The sequence below is a fragment of the Bufo bufo genome, chromosome 2 (assembly GCF_905171765.1).
Source record: "Bufo bufo chromosome 2, aBufBuf1.1, whole genome shotgun sequence".
NCBI classification, from domain to species: domain Eukaryota; kingdom Metazoa; phylum Chordata; class Amphibia; order Anura; family Bufonidae; genus Bufo; species Bufo bufo.
The window spans coordinates 483175505-483203049 of record NC_053390.1 but is presented as its reverse complement, the minus strand read 5'-3'; the positions used below and the strand labels follow the sequence as shown (position 1 = coordinate 483203049).

Genomic DNA, 27545 nt, shown 5'->3' with positions numbered 1-27545 from the left:
TTCCACGGTATTATGTTAGTATTATAAAGTACAAAAGGCTAAATCAAGATCTCAAAGCAAACAAGAAAAGAATAAAGCAAGAGGCATATTGTGCCAGAAGTATTACCTTATGTCTCAAAAGTAATGTATATTCGTTGGTGGTACAGGGGAGACTGGCTCTGAAGCGCTAGTTATAGTAAATGATACCGCGCGCTGGTTGGCGTCTGACGTCATTGTAGCGCGCCTGGTATTTGGAACGCAAGTGGAACGCAGAACAGAACGCGCGCATGCATATGACGTCACTCTCGTGCGTCTGGAGCCAAGTGGAACGCAAGACGCTCTATTAGCCAGAATTAACCTCTATATCACCAACGAGTCATCATGTTCATCAATAAACGGAGTTATAACAGTAAAAAAGTTTCAAATTATAACGTCTCATCCAGGACTATAGCAATTAAGATGAAAATTGATCATATAATATAAACAGAAACGTGTGATGTTATGTCGCTCTATATAGATCTTCACAAATATCTGATATTCCACTATCATTCTTCATAGATATTATAATTAGTATATATAAATATTCCTTGGGTTAGATACTGTCGTTCTTCTAATTCTTGGCATTTTAGAATAGCAGACAACATCCGTCATATTAGACAATCATGATTAGTTACAGAATTGAATATGGACAAGATTAGTATGTGTTAGAACAAAAGATAATGAAGTAATAAGCATACCTAAACCTACGCTTCAACGTGTCTAGATGAGGAAAGAAATAAAAATAAAGAAATTAAAGATAACTTTTTGAAAGAAATTTTTAGTACAAATTTTTTTGGTTGATAGTAACATAAGAATAGTTATGATATGCATTATTCGAAAAGACCTTTACATAAACATACTATAATTATAATAATAAATCAAAGTCACGGTTCAGTCCATATGGTGAAATCGTTTTGAGCTCATAGATCCAGAAGGACTCTCTTTTTTGTAATAGAAGCTTACGGTTACCACCACGTCTTGGCATAGGTACATGATCTATAATTTGAAATTGTAACTGGCTGACGGTATGATGCATTTGCAAAAAATGATGGGGAATAGGAAGTTCTGATTTTTTACATCTAATATCGGACTTATGTTTACTTATCCTATCACGGATAGATTGAGAAGTTTCGCCAATGTAGGCCTGGCCACAGGGGCATTTAATCATATAAACGACGTATGATGTTGCACAAGTATAGTATCCTGTGTTTGCACATAGAAGTCTGTGTCAAACGAAAAATAATTATGGTTTAAAATAAATCGTACTGTCTCAACTAGATATTCTATTTGCTGGGTGGGTAGTTGGCTATCTTTTAGTAATTGTTCCTTCATAGCCTGAATTCCCTGATCATGGTGGATTACCGTGTACAAGGACTGTACAGCTAATGTACCTATAATCCAATTTGGATCCCATTTTATTTTTTCTATCTTTTTAATTACCTGGGTTGTATCTTTAATATACGATCTAATCTTTTTCACTACAGGTTGTAATAATCTGTCAACATATTATGACAGATTCACAGTTAGTGAATTAATTCCCGATATAATGGGTCGTCCTGGTGGATCTGTCAGATTTTTATGCAATTGTGGAATACAGTAGAACACTGGCAGTTTTTGTTGAGTATTTAATATATATTTGTATTCCTCTTCTGTTAAGATATTCTGCTGCAGTCCTTTATTACATAAATTGGTTAGTTCTATATGGTAATCCTTTGTGGGATCTGATTTTAATTTCTTATATGTACTAACGTCGGACAATTGCCTCCTGCATTCTTTATTATAGTGGTCTGCATCTAGAATAACGATAGCTCCGCCTTTGTCTGCAGGGCGTATCACTATACTATATTATTATCCTTCTATATTATCCTCCTTTTTCCTTGCAACTTGGAGGGTGAACCATCCCAATACTTTCTACCTATCTTATAACTGCCCCATCCCCCACCCTGCCCACACATCCCCTTTCTGTCTGAGCCTTGGATCCCAAACTGAAATATAATGCTAACGAAAGCTTAACTCTTGAGAGGTATCTCATCAGTGGCTGAAGCAGTCGCTTGCTTAGGCCAATTTGTTCCTCCCACAACCCCCCTTCCCACTGAGGTATTGCCCTCAACCACTAAACTAAGAGGGGAACTATTAACTATTAAGAAAGGGCCCTTCACTAAATAGCCATCGCACTATCTTCTTCCCTGTATAACCTAACTTAGTAGAACTAAACTGTGTGATGATACAGAATAAAAGGAAGTCTCCCTTAAATCATATACTTGTTCCCATCTAAATGCCTGTCTCTCTCCCAACCAGATCGCCACCTCCCCAATAACCTGCGTCAATTTAGCAACAGATGTAAACAGGCAACTACATTTGTATATGAATTATTCTCTGCTTAACTATGCGGATAGATCATTGCCCTCCTCCTGGAGGACGGCGATTGTCCAGCCAATCTGTCGCTTCCTCCGGTGTTTGGAAGAAACGAGTAGTCCCATCCACCTGGATTCGCAATCTTGTTGGATATAACATTGCATAGGCTATGCTAAGTTCCCTCAGTCTGGCCCACACTTGTGTGAATTGTCTTTTCTTTTGCACCTCGGCAATGATGTCGGGGTAAAAGGATATTTTAGTGTTCTCGTAGGAAATGGTTCCTTTCTTCATGGCTGCTGCAAGGATATTGTCTCAGTCTCTATAATTGAGGACCTTTTTATTATGAAAGGTATAGGCGGGGTGCCAAGAGGCCTAGTGGGCATTCTATGCGCTCGCTCTATTACGAAGCATTGAGAGAGCTGCAGTGGCGACAGCACTGACTATCAAGTTCTCAGCGAAGATATCAGGCTCTGTGCCCTCAGCCCTCTCCGTAAGGCCGAGAATGTGGATATTACGTCTATTGCTATTTTCATCATCTACTGCTCTGTCTTGAAGGGTTTTTATTTGCTGAAGAAGTGAGTTTGTCAGTTCAGAAGTGCCTTCTACATTGTCTTTCACTTCTCCAACCCTACGTTCTACCGCATTAGTGCGGTTTCTCATTATCATGGCGCAAAAAGTTGACATCACTTTGTAGGTGATCTGTTTTTGTCGCTATGGCTGCCTGACATGCTGCTATGGCTGACATAATTTTATCTGTTTGAGGCATATCAGCAGAGTGAGTTGCAGAAATGTTTTCCTCCTGTGACTGATGTTGTCTAGCAAGAATTTGCCAGAAGGGTGTGAAGGCCTAGAAGCAGTTTTCCGCCCCATATACACCTGCGTATGCTGAGTACAAAAACTTGCAGAAAGATACTAGTGCCTGAGCACTACTCAATTACTCAATACAGTGGATTTTCCAGCATAGTAAGGGATAATGCAGCTCAATATGAAATCAGCAGCGCTCCCTCTTTAAAGGGGTTGTCCGGGTTCAGAGCTAAACCCGGCCATACCCTTATTTTCACCCCGGCAGCATCCCTGAGGCTACCATCGGAGCATCTCGTGCTCTGATTGCGCTCCCTTGCCCTGTGCTAGATCGTGCAGGGCACGGGCTCTTTTGTTTATCATAACACACTGCCGGCCGGAAACTTCCGCCCGCTGTAACATTACATTACCTTACTTCGTGAGATTTCCCTACCTCCTAACTTCCTGTCACACCGGAAATGACGTGTGGAGGCATCCAATCTCCGCGCCTGCGCAGTGTGGGGGTAGGGAAAAATTACGTCCAAGTGCCGAGGGTAGTATAAATATCTATTTCGCAAGCGCTGCTAACCCTTTGCTGGGACGTAATTTGCTGCAGAATTGTGCTTTCCTGTGTAATTTAACCGAGGAGGTGAATATGACGTCACACTACATTGTATGTACAGCACAGTATGACCCCTGCTGTAGGGTTGGTGCCCATTCTATGTATTGCTGCTGGGCTGACACAGACTGTCCCAATGGTCTGAGCCCCTAATAACCCCAGCTCACTGTCTCCATACATAAGGGAAGCCTACAAGTAGCCAGGTTTTAATGGATTTACACCTATCTCAAGAACTAATATTCTGGGACTTGTAGTTCCCCAGAAGCAGTACAGGAAAGGTGGATGGCTCTGGTTTTCTGCGACCCCTGTATCTACATCAGTGCTGGAAATGCTCCATTCACATGTCCTACGGCAATGGCTAAATACTATACTTGGCAAGGATCTACTGACGTCACATCATCACGTGGCACTCCCAGATCACGTGGATCAGAAACAGGAGAGTAACATGCTTTCACATGGATAATGGAGTTCACGAGTGTCAGCAGCGCGGGAGAAGTATGCGGAACCTACTCATGTAGTAACTTATTTGGAATTGAGGTGTGGGGGGGGGGACTGTACGCTGAGGTGTGGGGGGGGGACTGTACGCTGAGGTGTGGGGGGGGGGTGGACTGTACGCTGAGGTGTGGGGGGGGTGGACTGTACGCTGAGGTGTGGTGGGGGGGGGGGACTGTACGCTGAGGTGTGGTGGGGGGGGGGGGACTGTACGCTGAGGTGTGGGGGGGGGGACTGTACGCTGAGGTGGGGGGGGGGGACTGTACGCTGAGGTGGGGGGGGGGACTGTACGCTGAGGTGTGGGGGGGGGACTGTACGCTGAGGTGTGGGGTGTGGGGGGGGGGACTGACTGTACGCTGAGGTGTGTGGGGGGGGGGACTGTACGCTGAGGTGTGTGGGGGGGGGGGGACTGTACGCTGAGGTGTGTGGGGGGGGGGGGACTGTACGCTGAGGTAGGTGTGTGGGGGGGGGACTGTACGCTGAGGTGTGTGTGTGTGGGGGGGGACTGTACGCTGAGGTGTGTGTGTGGGGGGGGACTGTACGCTGAGGCATAAATGCGTTTCAATGGAAAATAATGTCGCATCCGGCTTTCCGCCAAGTGTTCCGGAATTTTGGACTGAGAAAATCCTGCAGCATGCTGCAGTATTTTCACCGGTCAAATACCGTAAGAGTGACTGAACTGAAGACATCCTGTTGCATACTGAACAGATTGCTCTCCATTCAGAATGCAGTGGATGGAACTGATCAGTTTTTTTTACTGTATTGAGCCCCTAGGATGGAACTCAATGCAAAACTTTAACACAAGTGTGAAAGTACCCTTATGGACCATTTGTAAAAAATAAAAAGTAATACATATGCCCTGTCATGTGCTTAGGGTCAATATTTGTTGAGATTGAAAATCAGTTGTCCTACAAAAAAGAAGTCCTTATGTCTATGTAAGTGAAAAATGTTCTGACTCTTGGAATTTGGGAAAGGAGAAAAAAAAAAAAGTGTGCTCCAAATTGAAAATTAGGGGTTAACTGAGCATTTGCTCAGTCTTGACTGGCTTACTCCTGCACCTCCTTGCAGTGACTAGATGCCCTTTACAGATCATTGTGTCTCCAACACAAAGGCAATTGATTGGATGTATATAACTTAATTTCCCTTTTTAAACGGGACGACAGAGCAGCAGATCATCTAGAAGGAAGCACTCCTTTTCCGACGTTCTACTGCTCGCAGGTGGAGCAGACTACTGCATTTACATGCAGCGATCTCTTCCAGAGTATGAGGAGGAGCGATCGCTAATGCCATCGCTCGTCCTCATACTGACACGTTGTTTGGCAGCAAATAGTGTTTACAAAGCACCCGATTAAATGAGCGTTTCACTCTTCATCGGGTAATTGGCGGTAACATTTACCAAGAGTTCCTGTGAATGCTTGTTAGCGACTATCCTTAAGATTCTCGGCCCTGATGCTTTGAATCCTGTATACAGTACATGCTAGTTGAGAAATGGGCTGAGTCATTTAGTCTGTAAACACAAAGTTATATGTGTGGAGCTGTAAAGGACCATAGCTGCCATTAATAAAATGTAAAATAAAATCTGCTCATTTTAAATTAGACTCTTTTTTTTTTATGTAGGGGGTTTTATGGCCCAAAATTGGTTGGATGGTAGTTACACATGTCACATTTATTTTTGTTGCCGTCTTCTTGTTTTCCAGATGTTTCCACTGCCTGTGGCTAATGGTAAGACCAGACCTACAACACTGGCCAGCACCCCATTTGGTGGATCAGGTAAACATATTACTCGCTTTCAAAAAGTAGACAATCGGTTTGAAAACTGCTTTTATCTCCGAGATAATCAGTAAAGAAAACACTTCAATCTGGTTTATAGAACTGTTGTCCTTTAAATGGCATTGTCCACATGAAGTACATTAAAGGGATTCTGTCACCAAGTTTTGGGCTATAGAGATGCGGACATGCACGGTTAGATTGCCGCTAGCATGTCCACAATATACCTTTTCTTTAAAAAAAAGGATTTTAGAGATAAGTAAATTTAGTCTTGTAGGTGCCCAAGGGGCTATACGAACCTTCCTGGTGCCCAGCCACGCCCGCCTGTGAAGGAGCCCAACACAGTCTATGTCCTCAGTATCTCCTCCTTTAATCAACGATAGATTGCCGTAATCTCGCGTTGCACACTGCCGGTATAATGTTCCTTCCCTGTGCTGGCATCAGCCTCAGGGAAAGAACTGCGCATGCAGCGAGCTCGCGCATCGCGAGATTACGGCAATCTATCGTTGATGAAAGGAGGCGATTCTGAGGACATAGACGGTGCTGGGCTCCTTCACAGGCGGGCACGGCTGGGCACCAGGAAGGTTCGTATAGCCCCTTGGGCACCTACAAGACTAATTTACATATCTCTAAAATCCTTTTTTAAAGAAAATAAAATCACACAGCCCTATAGGACAGGTATATTGCGGACATGCTAGCGGCAATCTAACCGTGCATGTCCGCATCTCTATAGCCCAAAACTTGGTGACAGAATCCCTTTAAGCACTAGTGTTGATCGAGCAGGGTGCTCGAGTAGAACACTTTGGGATGCTCGGGTGCTCTACAGTGCACCCGAGCATAATGGCAGTCAATGGGAGAACCCGAGCATTAACCCTTTTAAAGAGGACCTTTCACTAGTTTAGTTTAAAAACTAAAAACTAACTATATCAGTGGGCAGAGCGGCGCCCAGGGGTCCCACTGCACTTACTAGTATGTCTGGGCGCCGCTCCGTTCGTCCGGTATAGGCTCCGGTGTCTGCAGCTCCCTCTGTTGTACTGGGCGGAGTTTTTGTATTAGGGTTGTCCCTTGCTGCAGCGCTGGCCAATCGTAGCGCACAGCTCATAGCCTGGGACTCCCAGGCTATGAGCTGTGCGCTACGATTGGCCAGCGCTGCAGCAAGGGACAACCCTAATACAAAAACTCCGCCCAGTACAACAGAGGGAGCTGCAGACACCGGAGCCTATACCGGGCGAATGGAGCTGCGCCCAGACATACTAGTAAGTGCAGGGGGATCCCTGGGCGCCGCTGTGCCCACTGATATAGTTCGTTTTTAAACTAGTGAAAGGTCCTCTTTAAGGACCCATGACTTAGCTGTACGTCATGGGTCCGATCCCTAAACAAGGCGCCCGCTCGCACGTGCAGCGGGCGCCTTACCCGCGGGGTTTCTGCTATTTTAAAAAGCAGAGACCCGCGGCACATGTATGAGATCAGCCATAAGGCTGATCGCATACATCTTACCCTTCAGATGCATCTGCGCAGACCGGAACCGGAAGTCATGCGCTTCCGGTTCGGTAACAGCTTTCCCCAGCTTTGATCGGGGAGCCTGTTAACTTGTGCTAATTGACTGAAGCCTCAAGCGGGCTTCAGAGTCAATTAGATGTATATATCAATACAGGCCACTATGTGGCAGCCTTGTATTGATATAGTGCAAATGAAGTCTTCAATGATGGCTATTTAGCCATCACTGAATACTATGGGCAATCGAATGATTGCCAGTTATTGTCACCCAAGGGGACTTAAAACAAAGTAAAAAAAAGTTCAAATCGCCCCACCTTTCCTTAAAATAAAAATGCCCATACTATTAATATATAACAATATTATATGACATACGGCAAATGGCGTAGCGGAAAAAAAAATAAACTGCCAATTTGCCATTTTTCACCTCAGCTACCCAATAATTTTTAAATAAAAAGTGATCAAAAAGTCGCACGTACTTAAAATCGGTATCACTGAAAAGACCAGATTGTCCCGCAAAAACGGAGCTTTCACACAGCCCTGTACACATAGCTACAAAAAAGTAATAGGGGTCAGAATATGGTTGTGAAAAAAAATCTAATTTTTATTTTTTCTCAAAGGTTTTAATTTTTTTTTCAGTATTAAAACGCAAAAAAAAATGGTACAAGTGTGGTTTTGTTGGAACCGTACAGACATGGAGAATGAAGCTAACAGGTCAATTTTACCGCATAGTGTACAGTGTTAAAAATAAATAAATAAAAAACCTTTATCAGAATTGCATTTTTCCTCAATTCTACCCCATTTGGAATTTTCTTTCCCACTCCCTACTACATTGTATGCAACTGTAAATGGTGCCATTAGAAAGTACAACTTGTCCTGCAAAAAATAAGCCCTCATAAGGCTATGTGAATGGAAAAATAAAAAAGTTAGGCCTATGGGAAGGCGGTGAGAGAAAAACTAAATGCAAAAATGGAAAATCCAAGGGTCCTTAAGGGGTTAAACCAGGCACCCCCTGCTCTAAAGAGGGGTGGGTGTCTGGTTCACAGGAAAAGGTCAGATATTGATGGAAAGACCACTGAAATTGCTTGGGAACAGCATGGGGAGGATGTCTGGATGCATCTTGGGCTCCCAGGTCGCTGCTGGGAACGATGTTGTCCGAGTAGTACGCCACTTTTACAGACTGACAATAATGCGCACAAAACCAAAGATAAAATCAATTTTAGAGGAAAAATTGTTAGGAAACATTCTTTCCTGTATATTTACTTGTATATAAAGTGCAAGTGCTGCCAAAAATTTCAAGGAAGAGGCACTTTGATACAACCTGTATATCACATAATGGAGGACCTCATTCACATTGTGGTATAATTGTTCAGGTAGTGGGACTCCTACACTCATGAAGCCTGTGCACTAAGTGAAAGGGCTGCCAAAAATTACTAGGAACTGGCAGTCCAATACATTACATATAAAGGAGGGCATCATACACACCCTTGAAAAATTATGATTGATGGTCTGCTGGTGACCCTCTAAAACATTAGGGGTGAGGGTCTGCTGCTGAGCTGACCCTCTAAAACATTAGGAGTGAGGGCAGCCTAATAAGCATGTTGATGTGATGGAGGAGGAGGAGGACGACGATGAGAAAAGGAAGATTGAACCATATACCCTTTTTGTGGTGGAAGGGGGTGCATGGGAATACAGTGTATTCAATACACCATAAAAGCCACATTTAAAGTGCCTTTATGTTTAGCTGCTTTTCTCTGGTGGGGACAATACAGGCCTTGTTCATTTATAAGAGTGTTGCCCTGTTGGAACTGCTGTGTGTTCCCCTAGTCTCCCCTCCTCTGTTGCCTAAGGAACTATGTACTCTTCCGCCAGCGTAGTCAGCTGGAAATTTTTGGAGCAATTTTTCAACAAAGACCTTTTTGGTATTGCACCATTTTGCTGGTCCTCTCCACCACAGAAATGAGAGATGAGAAGTTCTCTTTGTAGCGGGAGTCGAGAAGGATGAACAAACAGTAATAGTTGTTGACCAAAATGCGTATAACGTGAGGGTCATTGGAAAGGCAACATAACATAAAGTCAGCCATGTGTGCCAGTGTCCCAACAGACAATACTTCACTGTCCTCATCAAGAGGAGGACTCTCAATCTTCTCATCCTCTTCCTCCTCTTCGGCTCATCCACATTGAACAGATGGAATAAACCTGCTATGGGTCCTACCCTCTGTAGTGGAGGCAACAGTTTTCTGCTCCTCCTCCTCCTCCTCATAATCATCCAATTCGCCCTGAGAAGACGAACTGAGGGTGGTCCCCATTTTTACCTCTTTCACATGCAAAGTGTCCACCTTCATTGTGAGCAGCGAGCGTTTCAGTAGACACAGAACGAAGTGGGATGGTTACGCTGATAATAGTGGCATAGCCGCTCGCCATCTGTGTCGATTCCTCAAAGTTGCATAAAACCTCACAGAGGTCAGACATCCATACCCACTTGTCGCTTGTGAAGAGCGGAAGCTGACTGTAAAGGCGACAACCATGTTGCAGCTTGTATTCCACTACTGCCTTCTGCTGCTCACAATGCCTGGCCAACATGTGGAACGTGGAGATCCAGCGCGTGCTCACGTCACACAAGTCGGTGAGCTGGCAATTGCAAGTGCTGCTGCAGTGTTGCCAGACCGGCAGCAGCTGTAGGTGACTTTTGGAAATGGGCACACATGCGGGCACCTTCACCAGTAGCTCAGGCAAATTCAGGTAGGTTTTGAAAAACCGCTGAACCACTAGGTTGAACACGTGGGCTAGGCATGGTATGTGGGTGAGCTTGCCGAGCTCAAAGGCCGCCAACAATTTACGGCCATTATCAGTCACAACTATGCCTGGTTCTAGGTTGAGTGGCGAGAACCACAGCTCAGTCTGGTCCCTTATCCCCTGCCACAGCCCTGCGGCGGTGTGCTGTTTGTCACCTAAGCAAATCAGTTTAAACACGGCCTGTTGCCGCTTCCCCACTGCAGTGCTTCACTTCCAGCTACAGACTGATGGCTGACTGGTGCTGCAAGATGAGAATTCATAGGTGGAGGTGGAGGAGGAGAAGGGGGGGGGGGGGGAGTAGCAGCCACTAATATAGGTGGTGGCGGAAATCCGGATGGAAGTTGGGCCCGCAATCCTTGGCTGTCGGTAGCACTTGTGCCATCCCAGGGTACGACCCGCTCCCGGCCTCCAACATTCACTCAGTGTGCCATCGGGGAAATGTAGCATCCCTGGTCAAAAGCACTTGTCCATGTGTCAGTCGTTAAGTGGACCTTCCCAATAACTGCATTGGTTAGAGCATGAGTGATGTTACGGGACACATGTTTATGTGTGGCGGGGATGGCACACCGGGAAAAATTGTGGCGGCTGGGGACTGAGTAACGAGGGACTTGCACCGCCATCAGGCTGCGGAAAGCCTCTTTGTCCAGAAGCCTAAATGGCAACATTTCCAGGGCCAGCAATTTGGAAAAGTGTGCATTGAGTGCTTTGGCCTGTGGGTGGGTGGCTGGCTGGGTATTTGTGCTTTCCTTCAAAGGCCTGAGGTATAGACATCTGTACGCTGCGCTGGGACACAGAAGTGCATGGGCTAGATGATGGTGCTTGCGAAGGTCCAGTTGCTGGGTGGGAGGCATCTGGGCCTGCGTCTTGGACAGGGGATTGGCTGGCACGTAACACAGTGGAAGAGGAGGCAGTGGTGTGACCCGCAGACACGGATTGTGGACCCAGACGTTCTGCCCACCTGCTAGGGTGCTTTGATACCATGTGGCGGATCATGCTAGTGTTGGTGAGGTTGCTAGTGTTCACGCTCCTGCTTATTTTGGTACAGCACAGGTTGCAAATGACAATTCTTTTATCGTCTGCACTTACCTTAAAAAAGCACCAGACTGCCGCACACCTACCCCTTGGCAAGGGAGATTGCCGCAAGGGGCTGATCCGGGGAATAGTTGCGGGCTTGTTTGGTGTGGCCAGTCTTCTCCCTTCTGCCACACCACTACCTCTTCCAGCATGTTGCCGTGTTGTGGATCCCTCCCCCTCTGTAGTGATGTCCTCTTTTGGCTTGCTACTGTTGTGGAAATTTTATTATGCGGACATTTTATCTTAGGATGTGTGTGTGTTTTTATAGATTGTCATCTGTCTCCCTGTGTCTGATTTAGCCAAAGAATGCTCTAGCAGAGGGTACTTGGGTTGAATCGGGACCAGTGGTAAAACAGTCAGTATGAAAACCTTCTCATGGGCTTGGAGACGTGTTCAGTGTGTAGGGGGGCGTTTGCCGGTTTGTGAGCACTTAGTGCAATGCACTGGGCTTCTTCCCTTCAAATGTCTATACACATTAGAGAATTAAAGTCTGCATAATGAGAGATACATATTATACCTCTTCCGCGGCTTCGCTATCCCTTTCTGGATACATATCTGCTTTTAAGACATGCATATCTGCCTTGTCAGTATACTCGTACCATATACTGACAATAGCCGTAGCAATGTCTCGCAGATAGTTTCAAACCTATTGAATGGGATCCATGCTGACAGTGGTGGGGGATGGGCGGCCGCCTGGCTGATCAGACAATGGACATGACTCATCCTTCCTTATACAGGGATGGGGTGTGTGCATTGTCTGTCCAGCCACGTTGATGCCCTTCCCTGTCCTTTGACAAGTCTCTCTTCCTGTTTGTCATCACTTCCTGCATCCTTGTTATGGGCCAGCCCCTTTTACACCTTTTGTGAGTAAATAAAAGAAACAGACTGGGCAGGGGGAAGGAGGAGTGGCTCAGAAGAATTCAAGATGGTAACACCTGTGTCTGACTCTGACTGCGGTTGAGGGAATAGGGATTTACCTTTCCTTACACAAACCTCCTCTTCAGGGGCTGACTGGCAACTTTTGGCCCAGGGGGCAAGTAACACCCAGAGGCCCACTGAGCCCCCCTCCTGCTTTCCCATTTCACCTGCCTCCTCCTGACCCGCCCCCCGCCCCTTGCCACTTTCATCAGCCATGTAAATTACAACACAGGAAAACAAAATAAACTAGGGATGCTCCGATATATCAGCCGCCGAAACATATCAGCCGAAAATGGCATTTTCTGGCTGATACGGTGTTGCATCCGTGTATTCTCTCCTCCCCGCTGGGCGCTGCTCTGTGTCCCCCCCCCATGACACTTGATGCCTTTTGCAGAAGAAACTGTATATTGTGGGGCACGGTGTATGCTATATGTGTATAACATAAACATATTTCATATGAAAACATAAAATTACTTGGCTTGGCCCTTGGGGATCTCAGACGCCACTTCAACACTTTGGCCGGGGGCTCGGCGGAGCTGATGTGTTTTATCCTAATGAGAAAGATTTCATAATAAGGATTTGGAGAAAAGGCAGAGGGATAGCAGAGCAGGGAGAGGCTGGTGCTGCTACTAGGGGGTCATACCATGGGGGAGTAATAAAGCCCACCATAATGCCCCCCCAGTAGAAATAATTCTCCTTATAATAGACAGTGCACAAAATGCCCCCCTATAATGTGCCAGTAGCCAATAGGCCCCCCTATAATGTGCCAGTAGCCAGATAGGGCCCCCCCCCCTATAATGTGCCAGTAGCCAGATAGGGCCCCCCCCTATAATGTGCCAGTAGCCAGATAGGCCCCCCCTATAATGTGCCAGATAGGCCCCCCCTATAATGTGCCAGTAGCCCGAGAGGGCCCCCCTATAATGTGCCAGTAGCCCAAGAGGGCCCCCCTATAATGTGCCAGTAGCCCGAGAGGGCCCCCCTATAATGTGCCAGTAGCCCGAGAGGGCCCCCCTATAATGTGCCAGTAGCCCGAGAGGGCCCCCCTATAATGTGCCAGTAGCCCGAGAGGGCCCCCCTATAATGTGCCAGTAGCCCGAGAGGGCCCCCCTATAATGTGCCAGTAGCCCGAGAGGGCCCCCCTATAATGTGCCAGTAGCCCGAGAGGGCCCCCCTATAATGTGCCAGTAGCCCGAGAGGGCCCCCCTATAATGTGCCAGTAGCCCGAGAGGGCCCCCCTATAATGTGCCAGTAGCCCGAGAGGGCCCCCCTATAATGTGCCAGTAGCCCGAGAGGGCCCCCCTATAATGTGCCAGTAGCCCGAGAGGGCCCCCCTATAATGTGCCAGTAGCCCGAGAGGGCCCCCCTATAATGTGCCAGTAGCCCGAGAGGGCCCCCCTATAATGTGCCAGTAGCCCGAGAGGGCCCCCCCTATAATGTGCCAGTAGCCCGAGAGGGCCCCCCCTATAATGTGCCAGTAGCCCGAGAGGGCCCCCCTATAATGTGCCAGTAGCCCGAGAGGGCCCCCCAATAATGTGCCAGTAGCCCGAGAGGGCCCCCCCTATAATGTGCCAGTAGCCTGAGAGGGCCCCCCCTATAATGTGCCAGTAGCCCGAGAGGGCCCCCCCTATAATGTGCCAGTAGCCCGAGAGGGCCCCCCCTATAATGTGCCAGTAGCCCGAGAGGGCCCCCCCTATAATGTGCCAGTAGCCCGAGAGGGCCCCCCCTATAATGTGCCAGTAGCCCGAGAGGGCCCCCCTATAATGTGCCAGTAGCCCGAGAGGGCCCCCCTATAATGTGCCAGTAGCCCGAGAGGGCCCCCCTATAATGTGCCAGTAGCCCGAGAGGGCCCCCCTATAATGTGCCAGTAGCCCGAGAGGGCCCCCCTATAATGTGCCAGTAGCCCGAGAGGGCCCCCCTATAATGTGCCAGTAGCCCGAGAGGGCCCCCCTATAATGTGCCAGTAGCCCGAGAGGGCCCCCCTATAATGTGCCAGTAGCCCGAGAGGGCCCCCCTATAATGTGCCAGTAGCCCGAGAGGGCCCCCCTATAATGTGCCAGTAGCCCGAGAGGGCCCCCCTATAATGTGCCAGTAGCCCGAGAGGGCCCCCCTATAATGTGCCAGTGTAGCCCGAGAGGGCCCCCCTATAATGTGCCAGAGTAGCCCGAGAGGGCCCCCCTATAATGTGCCAGTAGCCCGAGAGGGCCCCCCTATAATGTGCCTGTAGCCCGCCTCCCCGTCTCCCTCCGCAGGCCGCAGTGCTTAATAGTGACACTCAGTCACAGATCATTCCGGCCGGCCGGGACAGTGAGCTAACAGAGAGGCCCGGGGGGCAGTTGCCCCAGTCCGCCCCTGCTCCTCTTCCACTTCCTCACTCTGGTCATCTTCCTGACTTGTTGACCTAACAAGAACCTCACTTATTGACAACTGTCTCATCCTCATTATGAACCTCTTGAGACACTAATTGTGGTTGACTTATTGGTGTATCATCTTCATCCACCTCGTGAAACACTTATTGCCGTTCCCTACCGTAATTTTTTTATGACACTGGATGCTTAAGGCCTCTTTCACACGGGCGTTGCGGGAAAAGGTCCGGGTGCGTTGCGGGAACACCCGCGATTTTTCCGCGTGAGTGCAAAACATTGTAATGCGTTTTGCACTCGCGTGAGAAAAATCGCGCATGTTTGGTACCCAAGCCCGAACTTCTTCACAGAAGTTCGGGCTTGGGATCAGTGTTCTGTAGATTGTATTATTTTCCCTTATAAAAATAATAGCATTCTGAATACAGAATGTAAAGTAAAATAGCGCTGGAGGGGTTAAAAAAATAAAATAAATTTTTTTAACTCACCTTGATAGCGCAGCCGGCATCTCCTTCTGTATTCTTTCTTTAGGACCTGGGTAAAGGACCTTTTGATGACGTCACTCCGGTCATCACATGATCTATCACCATGTTAAAAGATCAAGTGACGTACCATGTGATGACCGGAGTGACGTCACCACAGGTCCTGTAACTGTATTTAATGCTCACCACAGGTCCTATTCAACAAAGGAGACAGAAGGAGATGCCGGGCTACGCGAGCAAGTGGATTAAGGTGAGTTAATTTTTTATTTTTATTTTTTTAACCCCTCCAGCGCTATTTTACTTTGCATTCTCTATTCAGAATGCTATTATTTTCCCTTTATAACCATGTTATAAGGGAAAATAATAATAATCGGGTCTCCATCCCGATCGTCTCCTAGCAACCGTGCGTGAAAATCGCACCGCATCTGCACTTGCTTGCGGATGCTTGCGATTTTCACGCAACCCTATTCACTTCTATGGGGCCTGCGTTGCGTGAAAAACGCAGAATATAGAGCATGCTGCGATTTTCACGCAACGCACAAGTGATGCGTGAAAATCACCGCTCATGTGAACAGCCCCATAGAAATGAATGGGTCGGTATTCAGTGCGGGTGCAATGTGTTCAACTCACGCATCGCATCCGCGCGGAATACTCGCCCGTGTGAAAGGGGCCTAAGAGTTTGGGAATCGGTGCACAAGATCTCTTCATGTCCCTCTTCAGGCTGGCAATGAAAAGAGCTCCCCAGAATATCTGAGTGTTGGATCACTTGTTTGCCAAGACTCTCCATGGTGGGAGGAAGGAGGATCAGGGTGAGGGTTCTGTTGACATGACTCTTGGGTACTGAGACTGGACTTTGTGGAAGACAGGGTGGTGCTTAACCGACTGGAAGAATTATCTGCTGCAATCTAACTGACCACCTGATCGCACTGGTCTGACTTCGAGAGTGGTGTCCTGCGCCGCCCTGCAAACTGAGACATGAAGCTAGGTATTGTGGATTAGTGTGTTTCTTGTGCTTTGGCAGCCCTTAAAAGGACTTTTGGGTCTCTAACACCTTTCAACATTAAACCCTGCCTCAAAAATTAAACCAATTACTGTCCCTACACTATCTGTCCCTTCTACTGCAGCTCTCCCTAACTAAGACTGAGCCGAACCACGTGTCATCGGGTGCTATATAGCACCCGATGACGCGTTCCGGCCAGCCAATCACAGTAATGACAGTAACCAACATGGCTATGGCATTACAGTGAGTGCCAGTACCTCCCTGCACATTTATTGGCTGCATAGCAGCCAACAAACGTGCGGGGAGGAGACTTGAGCCAAAATGGTGTTTGGACGAGCATGCTTGCCCAACACTAGTAAGCACATTTTGTAAATAGGAGTTAGTAATAAATAATGTAATATTCTTGCACCATATTTGACCAATATGGATCCCTAACCATGCTTCTGATGGGGTCCAGGAAGACACTGCTCAGCTGATGTTGACAAAAAAGTCAATGTGGCAGATTTATGAATACTGTCTAGATGAAAAACGCATAACAACCAATCACAGAACTTTAATTTTTAAACCAGACAAATACGGGATTGGTGGTGCTGCTGCCCCCAGTTTTCATTCTTCTGCTTGTCCCTGGCTGCGCACCTCTGTACCCACCTATGCGCGCTGCTCTCCCCTTCCTCTTTTAAAGCTTTAATTTTTTTAAGCACTTTATAAGTTGATTGATTGCTATGGGCGAAGACATTTTATTTTATTTTTTTTAACTTACATTTATAAATTGGTAATTTCTTATGTGAACCTTTTGAGGTTTAAAGTGCATAAGTGAGCATATTTGTCCCTGTGAAACTAGCTTACCTGTTGCAAGTGTGCTTGGCAGCAGAAGGCATCCTTAGTATAGGTCATCAATATCAGATCAGCGGGGTGGTTTGAATTTCGGCACCCCTGCCGTTCAGATGTTTAATTACAGCTCCTAAGTCCCATTCACTTGATTTGGGGGGGGTCGTCTAACGGCAACTGCTTTGCATTCAAGTCAATAGGATGGAGGAGCTGTAATTGCACTGCATGGCCACTGAAGTGCCAAAAACTAGCAGGTATACACTGAAGAGAACACCGATCTCATACGAAAGCTGCAGTCTCTTCAAACAACTGATGGGCATGAGTGCCACAAGTCAGACCATGGCCAATCTAATATTGATGACCTATCCTTAAAGTTATATTTAGAAAAAAATATGGCTGAAAGGAGATCTAATAACTATGTATAAATATACTGGTCAGTACAGGGATATCTCCCAAGATATATTTATTCCCAGAACTGTGACTGTGGCAGGGGAGACATGCTCTACGTCTAGAGCAGGGGTGCACAACCTGCGGGCCGCATGCGGCCCTCAGACCCAAGGTTTGCGGCCCTTGTCCTGCTGGACAGAAGCACAGCTGATCGTGCGAACAGCTGTGTTTCTTCCTGGAGCCCCGCACAGGGAAGGATGACTGCTCCTGCCCCTGTACTGTAACAGGAGTCTGGAGCAGGACGGGTCCCTGTTTATCAGTGCTTCTGCCTTCTTCTCAAGGAGCGCTCTGCAGCAGTGGGGTACTATGGGGGGGGGGGGTTGCCAGAAGCAATAAGCGCTTCCATCAATACAGATGGAAGCGCTCCTTGCTGGAGCACAGGGAGCTGCGGTCCCATCACTCGCTGCTCAACTCCCTACGCTCCTCCCCTCCTTCAGGAAAGCTGAGTTCTGACTGCTGAAGAAGGAAGACTTCTCCCTGCTCCACCATTCAGCCTGCAGACACGATCGCACTGCCAGCCTGTGTGGGCGGAGCCTTCAGCCTGGGAATCTGCATGAGCTCTGCCCACACAGTGCTGCAGAGCGACCTGTGCCTGCAGGGGAGAGAGGGCTGTAAGCTTCAGGAACGGGACAAGGAGAGAAGGTACTGTGTGTGTGTGTGTGTGTGTGTGTGTGTGTGTGTTTTGTGTTTTTTTTTATTTTTTTTATTACAGAGGGGGCACAATGGGCATTTCTACTATGGAGGGGGCACAGTGCACAGATGGCATTACTACTATGAAGGGGGCACAATGGGTATTAGCACAGAGGGCATTACTACTATTAAGGGGGGTCAATAGGGATTTCTACTATGGACTGTACACAGGGCACTATTACTGTGAGGGGGGGCACAAGGTGCATTAATACTATTAAGGGGCATTTTTACTGTGAGGGGGGGCACAAAGAGCATTACAACTGTGAAGGGGCAAATATAGGATTTTACTACTGTGAAAGGGGCACAGAGGGCATAACTACTATGAAGGGGGCACAATGAAGTGATAAGTACTTTAAGGGTGTACAATGTGGGCATAACTACTGTTAGGGGGCACACATCTGTACAAAACTACTGTGAAGGTTGTACAATGAGGGCAATACTTCTATACTACTGTGAGGGGGTACAATATATTTTTTTTTAAGTATTGAGGTGGGGGAAGGGGGGGGGTGCCACCCAAATTTTTAACCAGGCAGCCCACGCAGGACAAAGGCATTTTCAGGAGGTCCGGTGATGTGCTGCACTAGCCTGTAAAATGGTTAGGGCAGCACTAAAGACGGCCTATCAGAGCTGGTGATGTCACCGAACACTCTGCTTGGTGGAAGCCTCCGCCTGGCAGTGTGGTGTTGTAAGTAATAAAGCTTCAGAGCACTGACTATGCGGTCAGAGCATCAGGGATTGTATGAGTGAAGCTGATTACCTGGTGGGACGCCACCAGTATCGGCTAACAGATCACAGAGCAGTGAGTAACATACTAATAGACTCACCATCTATACTTCATAACCCGTTGGGTACATTAATGTTATTTCAACAGTAAACAAGGTCTCCATGATAAACATTATGAAACATTAATTATCGCATCAAGTTTTTGGATGAGATATTAACCATTCAAGTGTTTACTGGTTACTTACCTGTGTGGTGAACGACTAACATTTTAACTATTTACTTACCTTTGTGGATAAACCAACCAAACCTGAAGGTGGTACATATATAAATCAGAGTGGTGTATATATAGATGAATTATCTAAACTGAGTGTCACGGATGGTGTTGCAGAAAGCTGGAACTTATAAATAAACATCCGACTGGTTTGATCCCAAACTAAGGAGCATATGGGTGAGCCCTATAAAACCCTAGAGCTCTCCCTGACTGCTATGCCCTTGCAAATGTCTTTATGGTAGACTAGTGCATGCCCACGTACCTTATACTATATGACACCTGAAAACCCTATAATAGTGAGGGAACACGACCATAGGCTCCCTGCACTTAATACGGACGGAGTCAGGGTCACCTACAATCAAGCCAGCAAGGAAACACAAATAAAGGAAACAGACTTATCTGAGAAATCAGGAGAAGCAGCCTCCAGCAGTGAACATCTAGGAAGAAGTATAAACCGCAAAGTGAGGCAGTATGGCAGGGAATATAAAGGGAGACAATCAGATCAAATAGGTGACAGCTGGGAGAACAAAAGGAGATGACAAAGTGAAACCAAAACAAAGTCATGCAAGAGGTAGCGAAGAACGTCTAACAGACCTTCTCACACAGCTGGCGGTGACAGAGTGATACACACATAAGGAGAGATTTAAACATTTCCACAATTATATATTTCTCTTTATTTGTCTTAAATACCTGGAGCAATGTGAACAAAGTTCGTCATTTCATCATATGCTTGTTTAACCCCTTAGGGACCCATGATGTACCGGTACGGCATGGTTCCCGAGTCCTTAAGGACCCATGACGTACCGGTACGTCATCTATAGTTCTGATCACCGCCGCCCGGCGGGCGGTGATCGGAACATGGTGCCTGCTCAAATCATTGAGCAGGCACCACGGCTGAATGCGATGATGCCATTCCACTGCTTCATGTCCTAAGGATGGCATCGCGCTGCCTTCCGGTGAAGAGCCTGTGAGATCCAGCCCCCTGGATCTCACAGGCCGGAAGCTGTATGAGTAATACACACAGTATTACTCATACAGCCAATGCATTCCAATACAGAAGTATTGGAAGATATAAGAAAGAAAGTTCAGCAGCTCTCACCTGCCCCTCCTTCAGCTGTGAGCATGGATGACCCGAGTCAGGCAACGGGTAATAGTATGCAAAAAAAGGGAAAAAGAAATCCAGCTCCACTTGGATAAAGGAAATAATTTATTTTGCTTGCGGTAAAATCTCACCCCTCAGTTACAAAAATAGCAGTCTTGTCTACGTGTTTCGGGCTGAAACGCGTAGACAAGACTGCTATTTTTTTAACTGATGGATGAGATTTTACCGCAAGCAAAATAAATTATTTCCTTTATCCAAGTGGAGCTGGATTTCTTTTTCCCTTTTTTTTTGCATACAGAAGTATTGGAATGCATTGTAAAGGATTAGACCCCCAAAAGTTCAAGTCCCAAAGTGGGACAAAAAATAAAGTTAAAAATAAAGTTTCCCCCCCAAAAAATTAAGTTTCAAGTAAAAATAAACAAAAACGTAATTTTCCCCAAATAAAGTTTAACCACTTGCCGCTAAGCTAACGCCGAAAGGCGTCATCTCTGCGGCTCCCCCAGGCTACGCTAACGCCGATTGGCGTCATCTCGTGTTAGCCGAGATTTCCTGTGAACGCGCGCACACAGGCGCGCGCGCTCACAGGAACGGAAGGTAAGAGAGTGGATCTCCAGCCTGCCAGCGGCGATCGTTCGCTGGCAGGCTGGAGATGTGATTTTTTTTAACCCCTAACAGGTATATTAGACGCTGTTTTGATAACAGCGTCTAATATACCTGCTACCTGGTCCTCTGGTGGTCCCCTTTGTTTGGATCGACCACCAGAGGACACAGGTAGCTCAGTAATATGTTGCACCAAGCACCACTACACTACACCCCCCCCCCTGTCACTTATTAACCCCTTATTCACCCTTGATCACCCCTGATCAACCCATATAGACTCCCTGATCACCCCCCTGTCATTGATTACCCCCCTGTCATTGATTACCCCCCTGTAAAGCTCCATTCAGATGTCCACATGATTTTTACGGATCCACTGATAGATGGATCGGATCCGCAAAACGCATACGGACGTCTGAATGGAGCCTTACAGGGGCGTGATCAATGACTGTGGTGATCACCCCATATAGACTCCCTGATCACCCCCCTGTCATTGATTACCCCCCTGTCATTGATCAACCCCCTGTAAAGCTCCATTCAGATGTCCGCATGATTTTTACGGATCCACTGATAGATGGATCGGATCCGCAAAACGCATACGGACGTCTGAATGGAGCCTTACAGGGGCGTGATCAATGACTGTGGTGATCACCCCATATAGACTCCCTGATCACCCCCCTGTCATTGATCACCCCCCTGTAAGGCTCCTTTCAGACATTTTTTTGGCCCAAGTTAGCGGAATTATTATTATTTTTTTCTTACAAAGTCTCATATTCCACTAACTTGTGTCAAAAAATTAAATCTCACATGAACTCACCATACCCCTCACGGAATCCAAATGCGTAAAATGTTTTAGACATTTATATTCCAGACTTCTTCTCACGCTTTACGGCCCCTAGAATGCCAGGGCAGTATAAATACCCCACATGTGACCCCATTTCGGAAAGAAGACACCCCAAGGTATTCCGTGAGGGGCATATTGAGTCCATGAAAGATTGAAATTTTTGTCCCAAGTTAGCGGAAAGGGAGACTTTGTGAGAAAAAAATAAAAAATATCTATTTCCGCTAACTTGTGCAAAAATTTTTTTTTTTCGATGAACTCGCCATGCCCCTCATTGAATACCTTGGGGTGTCTTCTTTCCAAAATGGGGTCACATGTGGTGTATTTATACTGCCCTGGCATTCTAGGGGCCCCAAAGCGTGAGAAGAAGTCTGGTATCCAAATGTCTAAAAATGCCCTCCTAAAAGGATTTTGGGCACCTTTGCGCATCTAGGCTGCAAAAAAGTGTCACACATCTGGTATCGCCGTACTAAGGAGAAGTTGGGGAATGTGTTTTGGGGTGTCATTTTACATATACCCATGCTGGGTGAGAGAAATATCTTGGTCAAATGCCAACTTTGTATAAAAAAAATGGGAAAAGTTGTCTTTTGCCAAGATATTTCTCTCACCCAGCATGGGTATATGTAAAATGACACCCCAAAACACATTCCCCAACTTCTCCTGAATACCGCAATACCACATGTGTGACACTTTTTTGCAGCCTAGGTGGGCAAAGGGGCCCACATTCCAAAAAGCACCTTTAGGATTTCACGGGTCATTTACCTACTTACCACACATTAGGGCCCCTGGAAAATGCCAGGGCAGTATAACTACCCCACAAGTGACCCCATTTTGGAAAGAAGACACCCCAAGGTATTCCGTGAGGGGCATGGCGAGTTCCTAGAATTTTTTATTTTTTGTCACAAGTTAGTGGAAAATGATGGTTTTTTTTTTTTTTTTTTCTTACAAAGTCTCATATTCCACTAACTTGTGACAAAAAATAAAAACTTCCATGAACTCACTATGCCCATCAGCGAATACCTTGGGATGTCTTCTTTCCAAAATGGGGTCACTTGTGGGGTAGTTATACTGCCCTGGCATTCTAGGGGCCCAAATGTGTGGTAAGGAGTTTGAAATCAAATTCTGTAAAAAATGGCTAGTGAAATCCGAAAGGTGCTCTTTGGAATGTGGGCCCCTTTGCCCACCTAGGCTGCAAAAAAGTGTCACACATGTGGTATCTCCGTATTCAGGAGAAGTTGGGGAATGTGTTTTGGGGTGTCATTTTACATATAGCCATGCTGGGTGAGAGAAATATCTTGGCAAAAGACAACTTTTACCATTTTTTTTTATACAAAGTTGTCTTTTGCCAAGATATTTCTCTCACCCAGCATGGGTATATGTAAAATGACACCCCAAAACACATTCCCCAACTTCTCCTGAATACGGAGATACCACATGTGTGACACTTTATTGCAGCCTAGGTGGGCAAAGGGGCCCACATTCCAAAGAGCACCTTTCGGATTTCACAGGCCATTTTTTACAGAATTTGATTTCAAACTCCTTACCACACATTTGGGCCCCTAGAATGCCAGGGCAGTATAACTACCCCACAAGTGACCCCATTTTTAAAAGAAGACATCCCAAGGTATTCGCTGATGGGCATAGTGAGTTCATGGAAGTTTTTATTTTTTGTCACAAGTTAGTGGAATATGAGACTTTGTAAGAAAAAAAATAAATAAAAATCATCATTTTCCGCTAACTTGTGACAAAAAATAAAAAAGTTCTATGAACTCACTATGCCCATCAGCGAATACCTTAGGGTGTCTACTTTCCGAAATGGGGTCATTTGTGGGGTGTTTGTACTGTCTGGTCATTGTAGAACCTCAGGAAACATGACAGGTGCTCAGAAAGTCAGAGCTGCTTCAAAAAGCGGAAATTCACATTTTTGTACCATAGTTTGTAAACGCTATAACTTTTACCCAAACCATTTTTTTTTTTTACCCAAACATTTTTTTTTTTATCAAAGACATGTAGAACAATAAATTTAGAGCAAAATTTATATATGGATGTCGTTTTTTTTGCAAAATTTTACAACTGAAAGTGAAAAATGTCATTTTTTTGCAAAAAAATCGTTAAATTTCGATTAATAACAAAAAAAGTAAAAATGTCAGCAGCTTTGAAATTCCACTATATGAAAGCTCTATTAGTGAGAAGAAAAGGAGGTAAAATTCATTTGGGTGGTAAGTTGCATGACCGAGCAATAAACCGCTAAAGTTGTGGAGTGCCGATTTGTAAAAAAGGGCCTGGTCTTTAGGGGGGTATAAACCTGTGGTCCTTAAGTGGTTAAAAAAATTGGTCACAAATAGGGGGGGGAGGGAAGTATACATATTAGGTATCGCCGCGTCCGTATCTACCGGCTCTATAAACATATCACATGCCCTAACCCCTCACATGAACACCGTAAAAAATAAAAACTGCTAAATAAACCATTTTTTTTGTCACCTTACATCACAAAAAGGTACAACAGCAAGCGATCAAAAAGGCGTTTGCCCACCAAAATAGTACCAATCTAACCGTCACCTCATCCCGCAAAAAATGAGCCCGTACCTGAGACAATCGCCCAAAAAATAAAAAAAACTATGGCTCAGAATATGGAGACACTAAAACATAATTTTTTTTTGTTTTAAAAAAGCTGTTATTGTGTAACACTTAAATAAAAAAAAAGTATACATATTTGGTATCGCCGCGTTCGTATCGACAGTCTCTATAAAAATATCACATGACCTAACCCCTCAGATGAACACCGTAAAAAATAAAAACTGTGCTAAATCATTTTTTGTCACCTTACATCACAAAAAGTGTAATGGCAAGCGATCAAAAAGTCATATGCACCCCAAAATAGTGCCAATAAAACCTTCATCTCATCCCGCAAAAAATTTGACCCTACCTAAGATAATCGCCCAAAAACTGAAAAAACTATGGCTCTCAGACTATGGAAACACTAAAACATGATTTTTTTTTTTTGCTTCAAAAAAGAAATCATTGTGTAAAACTTACATAAATAAAAAAAAGTATACATATTGGGTATCGCCGCATCCGTGACAACCTGATCTATAAAAATATCACATGATCTAACCTGTCCGATAAATGTTGTAAATAACAAAAAATAAAAACGGTGCCAAAACAGCTATTTCTTGTTACCTTGCCTCACAAAAAGTGTAATATAGAGCAACCAAAAATCATATGTACCCTAAACTATACTGCCACCCTATCTTGTAGTTTCTAAAATGTGGCCACTTTTTTGGAGTTTCTACTCTAGGGGTGCATCAGAGGGGCTTCAAATGGGACATGGTGTCAAAAAACCAGTCCAGCAAAATCTGCCTTCCAAAAACCCTATGGCATTCCTTTCCTTCTGCGCCCTGCCATGTGCCTGTACAGTAGTTTACAACCCTTACGACCACATATGGGGTGTTTCTGTAAAATACAGAATCAGGGCCATAAATATTAAGTTTGTTTTGGCTGTTAACCCTTGCTTTGTAACTGAAAAAAAATTATTAAAATTGAAAATCTGCCAAAAAAGTGAAATTTTGAAATTGTATCTCTATTTTCCATTAATTCTTGTGGAACACCTAAAGGGTTAACAAAGTTTGTAAAATCAGTTTTGAATACCTTGAGGGGTGTAGTTTATAGAATAGGGGCATTTTTGGGTGGTTTCTATTATGTAAGCCTCGCAAAGTGACTTCAGACCTGAACTGGTCCCTAAAAATTGGGTTTTTGAAAATTTCTGAAACATTTCAAGATTTGCTTCTAAACTTCTAAGCCTTTTAACATCCCCAAAAAATAAAATATCATTCCCAAAATGATCCAAACATGAAGTAGACATATGGGGAATGTAAAGTAATAACTATTTTTGAAGGTATTACTATGTATTATAGAAGTAGAGAAATTGAAACTTGGAAATATGCAATTTTTTACAAATTTTTGGTAATTTTTTTTACTTCATTTTATCAGTGTCATGAAGTACAATATGTGACGAAAAAACAATCTCAGAATGGCCTGGATAAGTCAAAGCGTTTTAAAGTTATCAGCACTTAGTGACACTGGTCAGATTTTCAAAAAATGGCCAAGTCCGTAAGGTGAAATAGAGTCCTTACGGGTTTAAATATTAGTGTTTGAAAGCTTCAGCAACAACTTTCGGAATTGAACATATTCTTTTCAAACTATATCACAGGAAGCTCCAATAAGGATTTTTCTTAATTTCATTTTTTCATTTTAATTATATTTTAATAATTTTTATTATGTGTGTATATGTATGTGTGTGTGTGTGTGTATATATATATATATATATATATATATATATATATTTCTTGAAATTATTTCCGCTGACTTTTTTAACCTATATATCAGAATAAATGTGGATTTTATTAATTACTTTAATTATATATGTTGGACCAGATGCTGAGTGCCTGTCTACTGTTTTCTATACTGTTGTCTCTTGGCAATCGCTTCATTGATCGACTGCTGACGGAATGACTGATGAGGAGTAGGAGGGCGAGGAGCAGGAGCATCAGGACTAGCAGATGATGGGAACGACAGACAGCTCCCTTCGGCTGGGGTGGTGGAGCCTTGACTGGCTGAAATCGGCTGCGTGCCGCTGGGTCCGGCAGGCTGGACCGCCACATCGGAGCCACTTTATGCTGATGCTACATATGTTGATGCAGGGCTGTGGTGGCAACTTTGCCATCCTGGTCACGCTTCACCTTCTGCCCACAGATTCTACATGTGGCCATGTTCACCTCCTCCTCCGGCGGCTTACAAAAAACTGCCACACCACCGAGTAGGTAATTTTACCCCAACACTATGCCTGACTGACTGCTACCGCCGTTGCCTCTGTGAACCCGCGCGCAGCTACTTCCTGGTCAGGTAGGCTCCTGCGAAGCGGGTGGTCTACCCCGGGCACATTTGGCTCCTGACCTCCCACTGCTGCCACCCTGCTGACTACTGGCCATGCTAGCGACTTGCTGGCTCCGCCTCTGCCTCATGGGCAAGCTGCCACCCTCTTCTCCCGATGATGAAGCCCGTTCGTCCCCTGGCTCCCAAGTGCATTCAGCTGCATAATAATCGAGTACTTTCTGCACGTCACTGATGTACTCCTCAACCGTCTCTGGGTCAGGAGCCTGACCACTCACAACCTCAGTTCCCAGGCCACTCTCCTCATCGCTACTTGCCCGCCTACTGGAGGAAGCAGTGGATGTCTCCTCCACATCTTTGCTTGCCAGTAGCCGCTGACTGTCTTCTATTAGCTTGTCCTCACTGTATAGTGGAGCTGAGCCCACAGCATACAATACTTCTATGGCTGAGGGAACAGAAAAGGATAGATGCAGGTTGAGAACAGGTGAGGGCACAGGGCCTGCTTCCGGGCCATGCCAACGAAGGGTTGTGTCTGACGAACCCACTGACTCTTGGCTGGTGGTGTCTGATGTCACTTTCGACGAAGTCGAAGATCGAGTCAACCATTCAAGAACCGCTGGGTTGCTGGTCAAGACACTACCGCTAGCGGACACTGGGAGCTCAGGCCTCTAGAAGTGACCCCTGCTGCCACGTCCCCTTACTCTGCTGCAACCTCTGCCTGCGCCAGAAACCTTTAGGCCTCTGCCACTCCCCTGTGCAGGGCCTGGCACTTCTCTGTCTGACATACTGTTAGATCAAATAAATAAATAAAAAGGGAATTAAAACACCCCAAAAAAGTCTGTAATTTTCTCACGTCACCACACGACGACTAATAAGCCCTTTTTTTTTCACAGTTATGCAAACAAAAAAGGCCTTTAGAACATAGAACTGCACCGCTGAACAGCAAATATATATATATTTTTTGCCACTAATACACAAGAAAAAGTGCTGTAATTTTAGCACTT

General features: G+C 45.6%; 1 protein-coding gene across 1 annotated transcript in view; it reads left to right on the top strand.

The window, feature by feature from the left end:
* LOC120990941 (transcription factor E2-alpha-like) overlaps positions 1–27545 on the top strand; it is a 412522-nt gene that overhangs the window by 164363 nt on the left and 220614 nt on the right. Inside the window, exon 3 of the mRNA XM_040419833.1 lies at positions 5962–6034. Within this exon, the coding sequence (XP_040275767.1) occupies positions 5962–6034 (73 nt within the window). The remainder of the gene's footprint in view (positions 1–5961; positions 6035–27545) is intronic.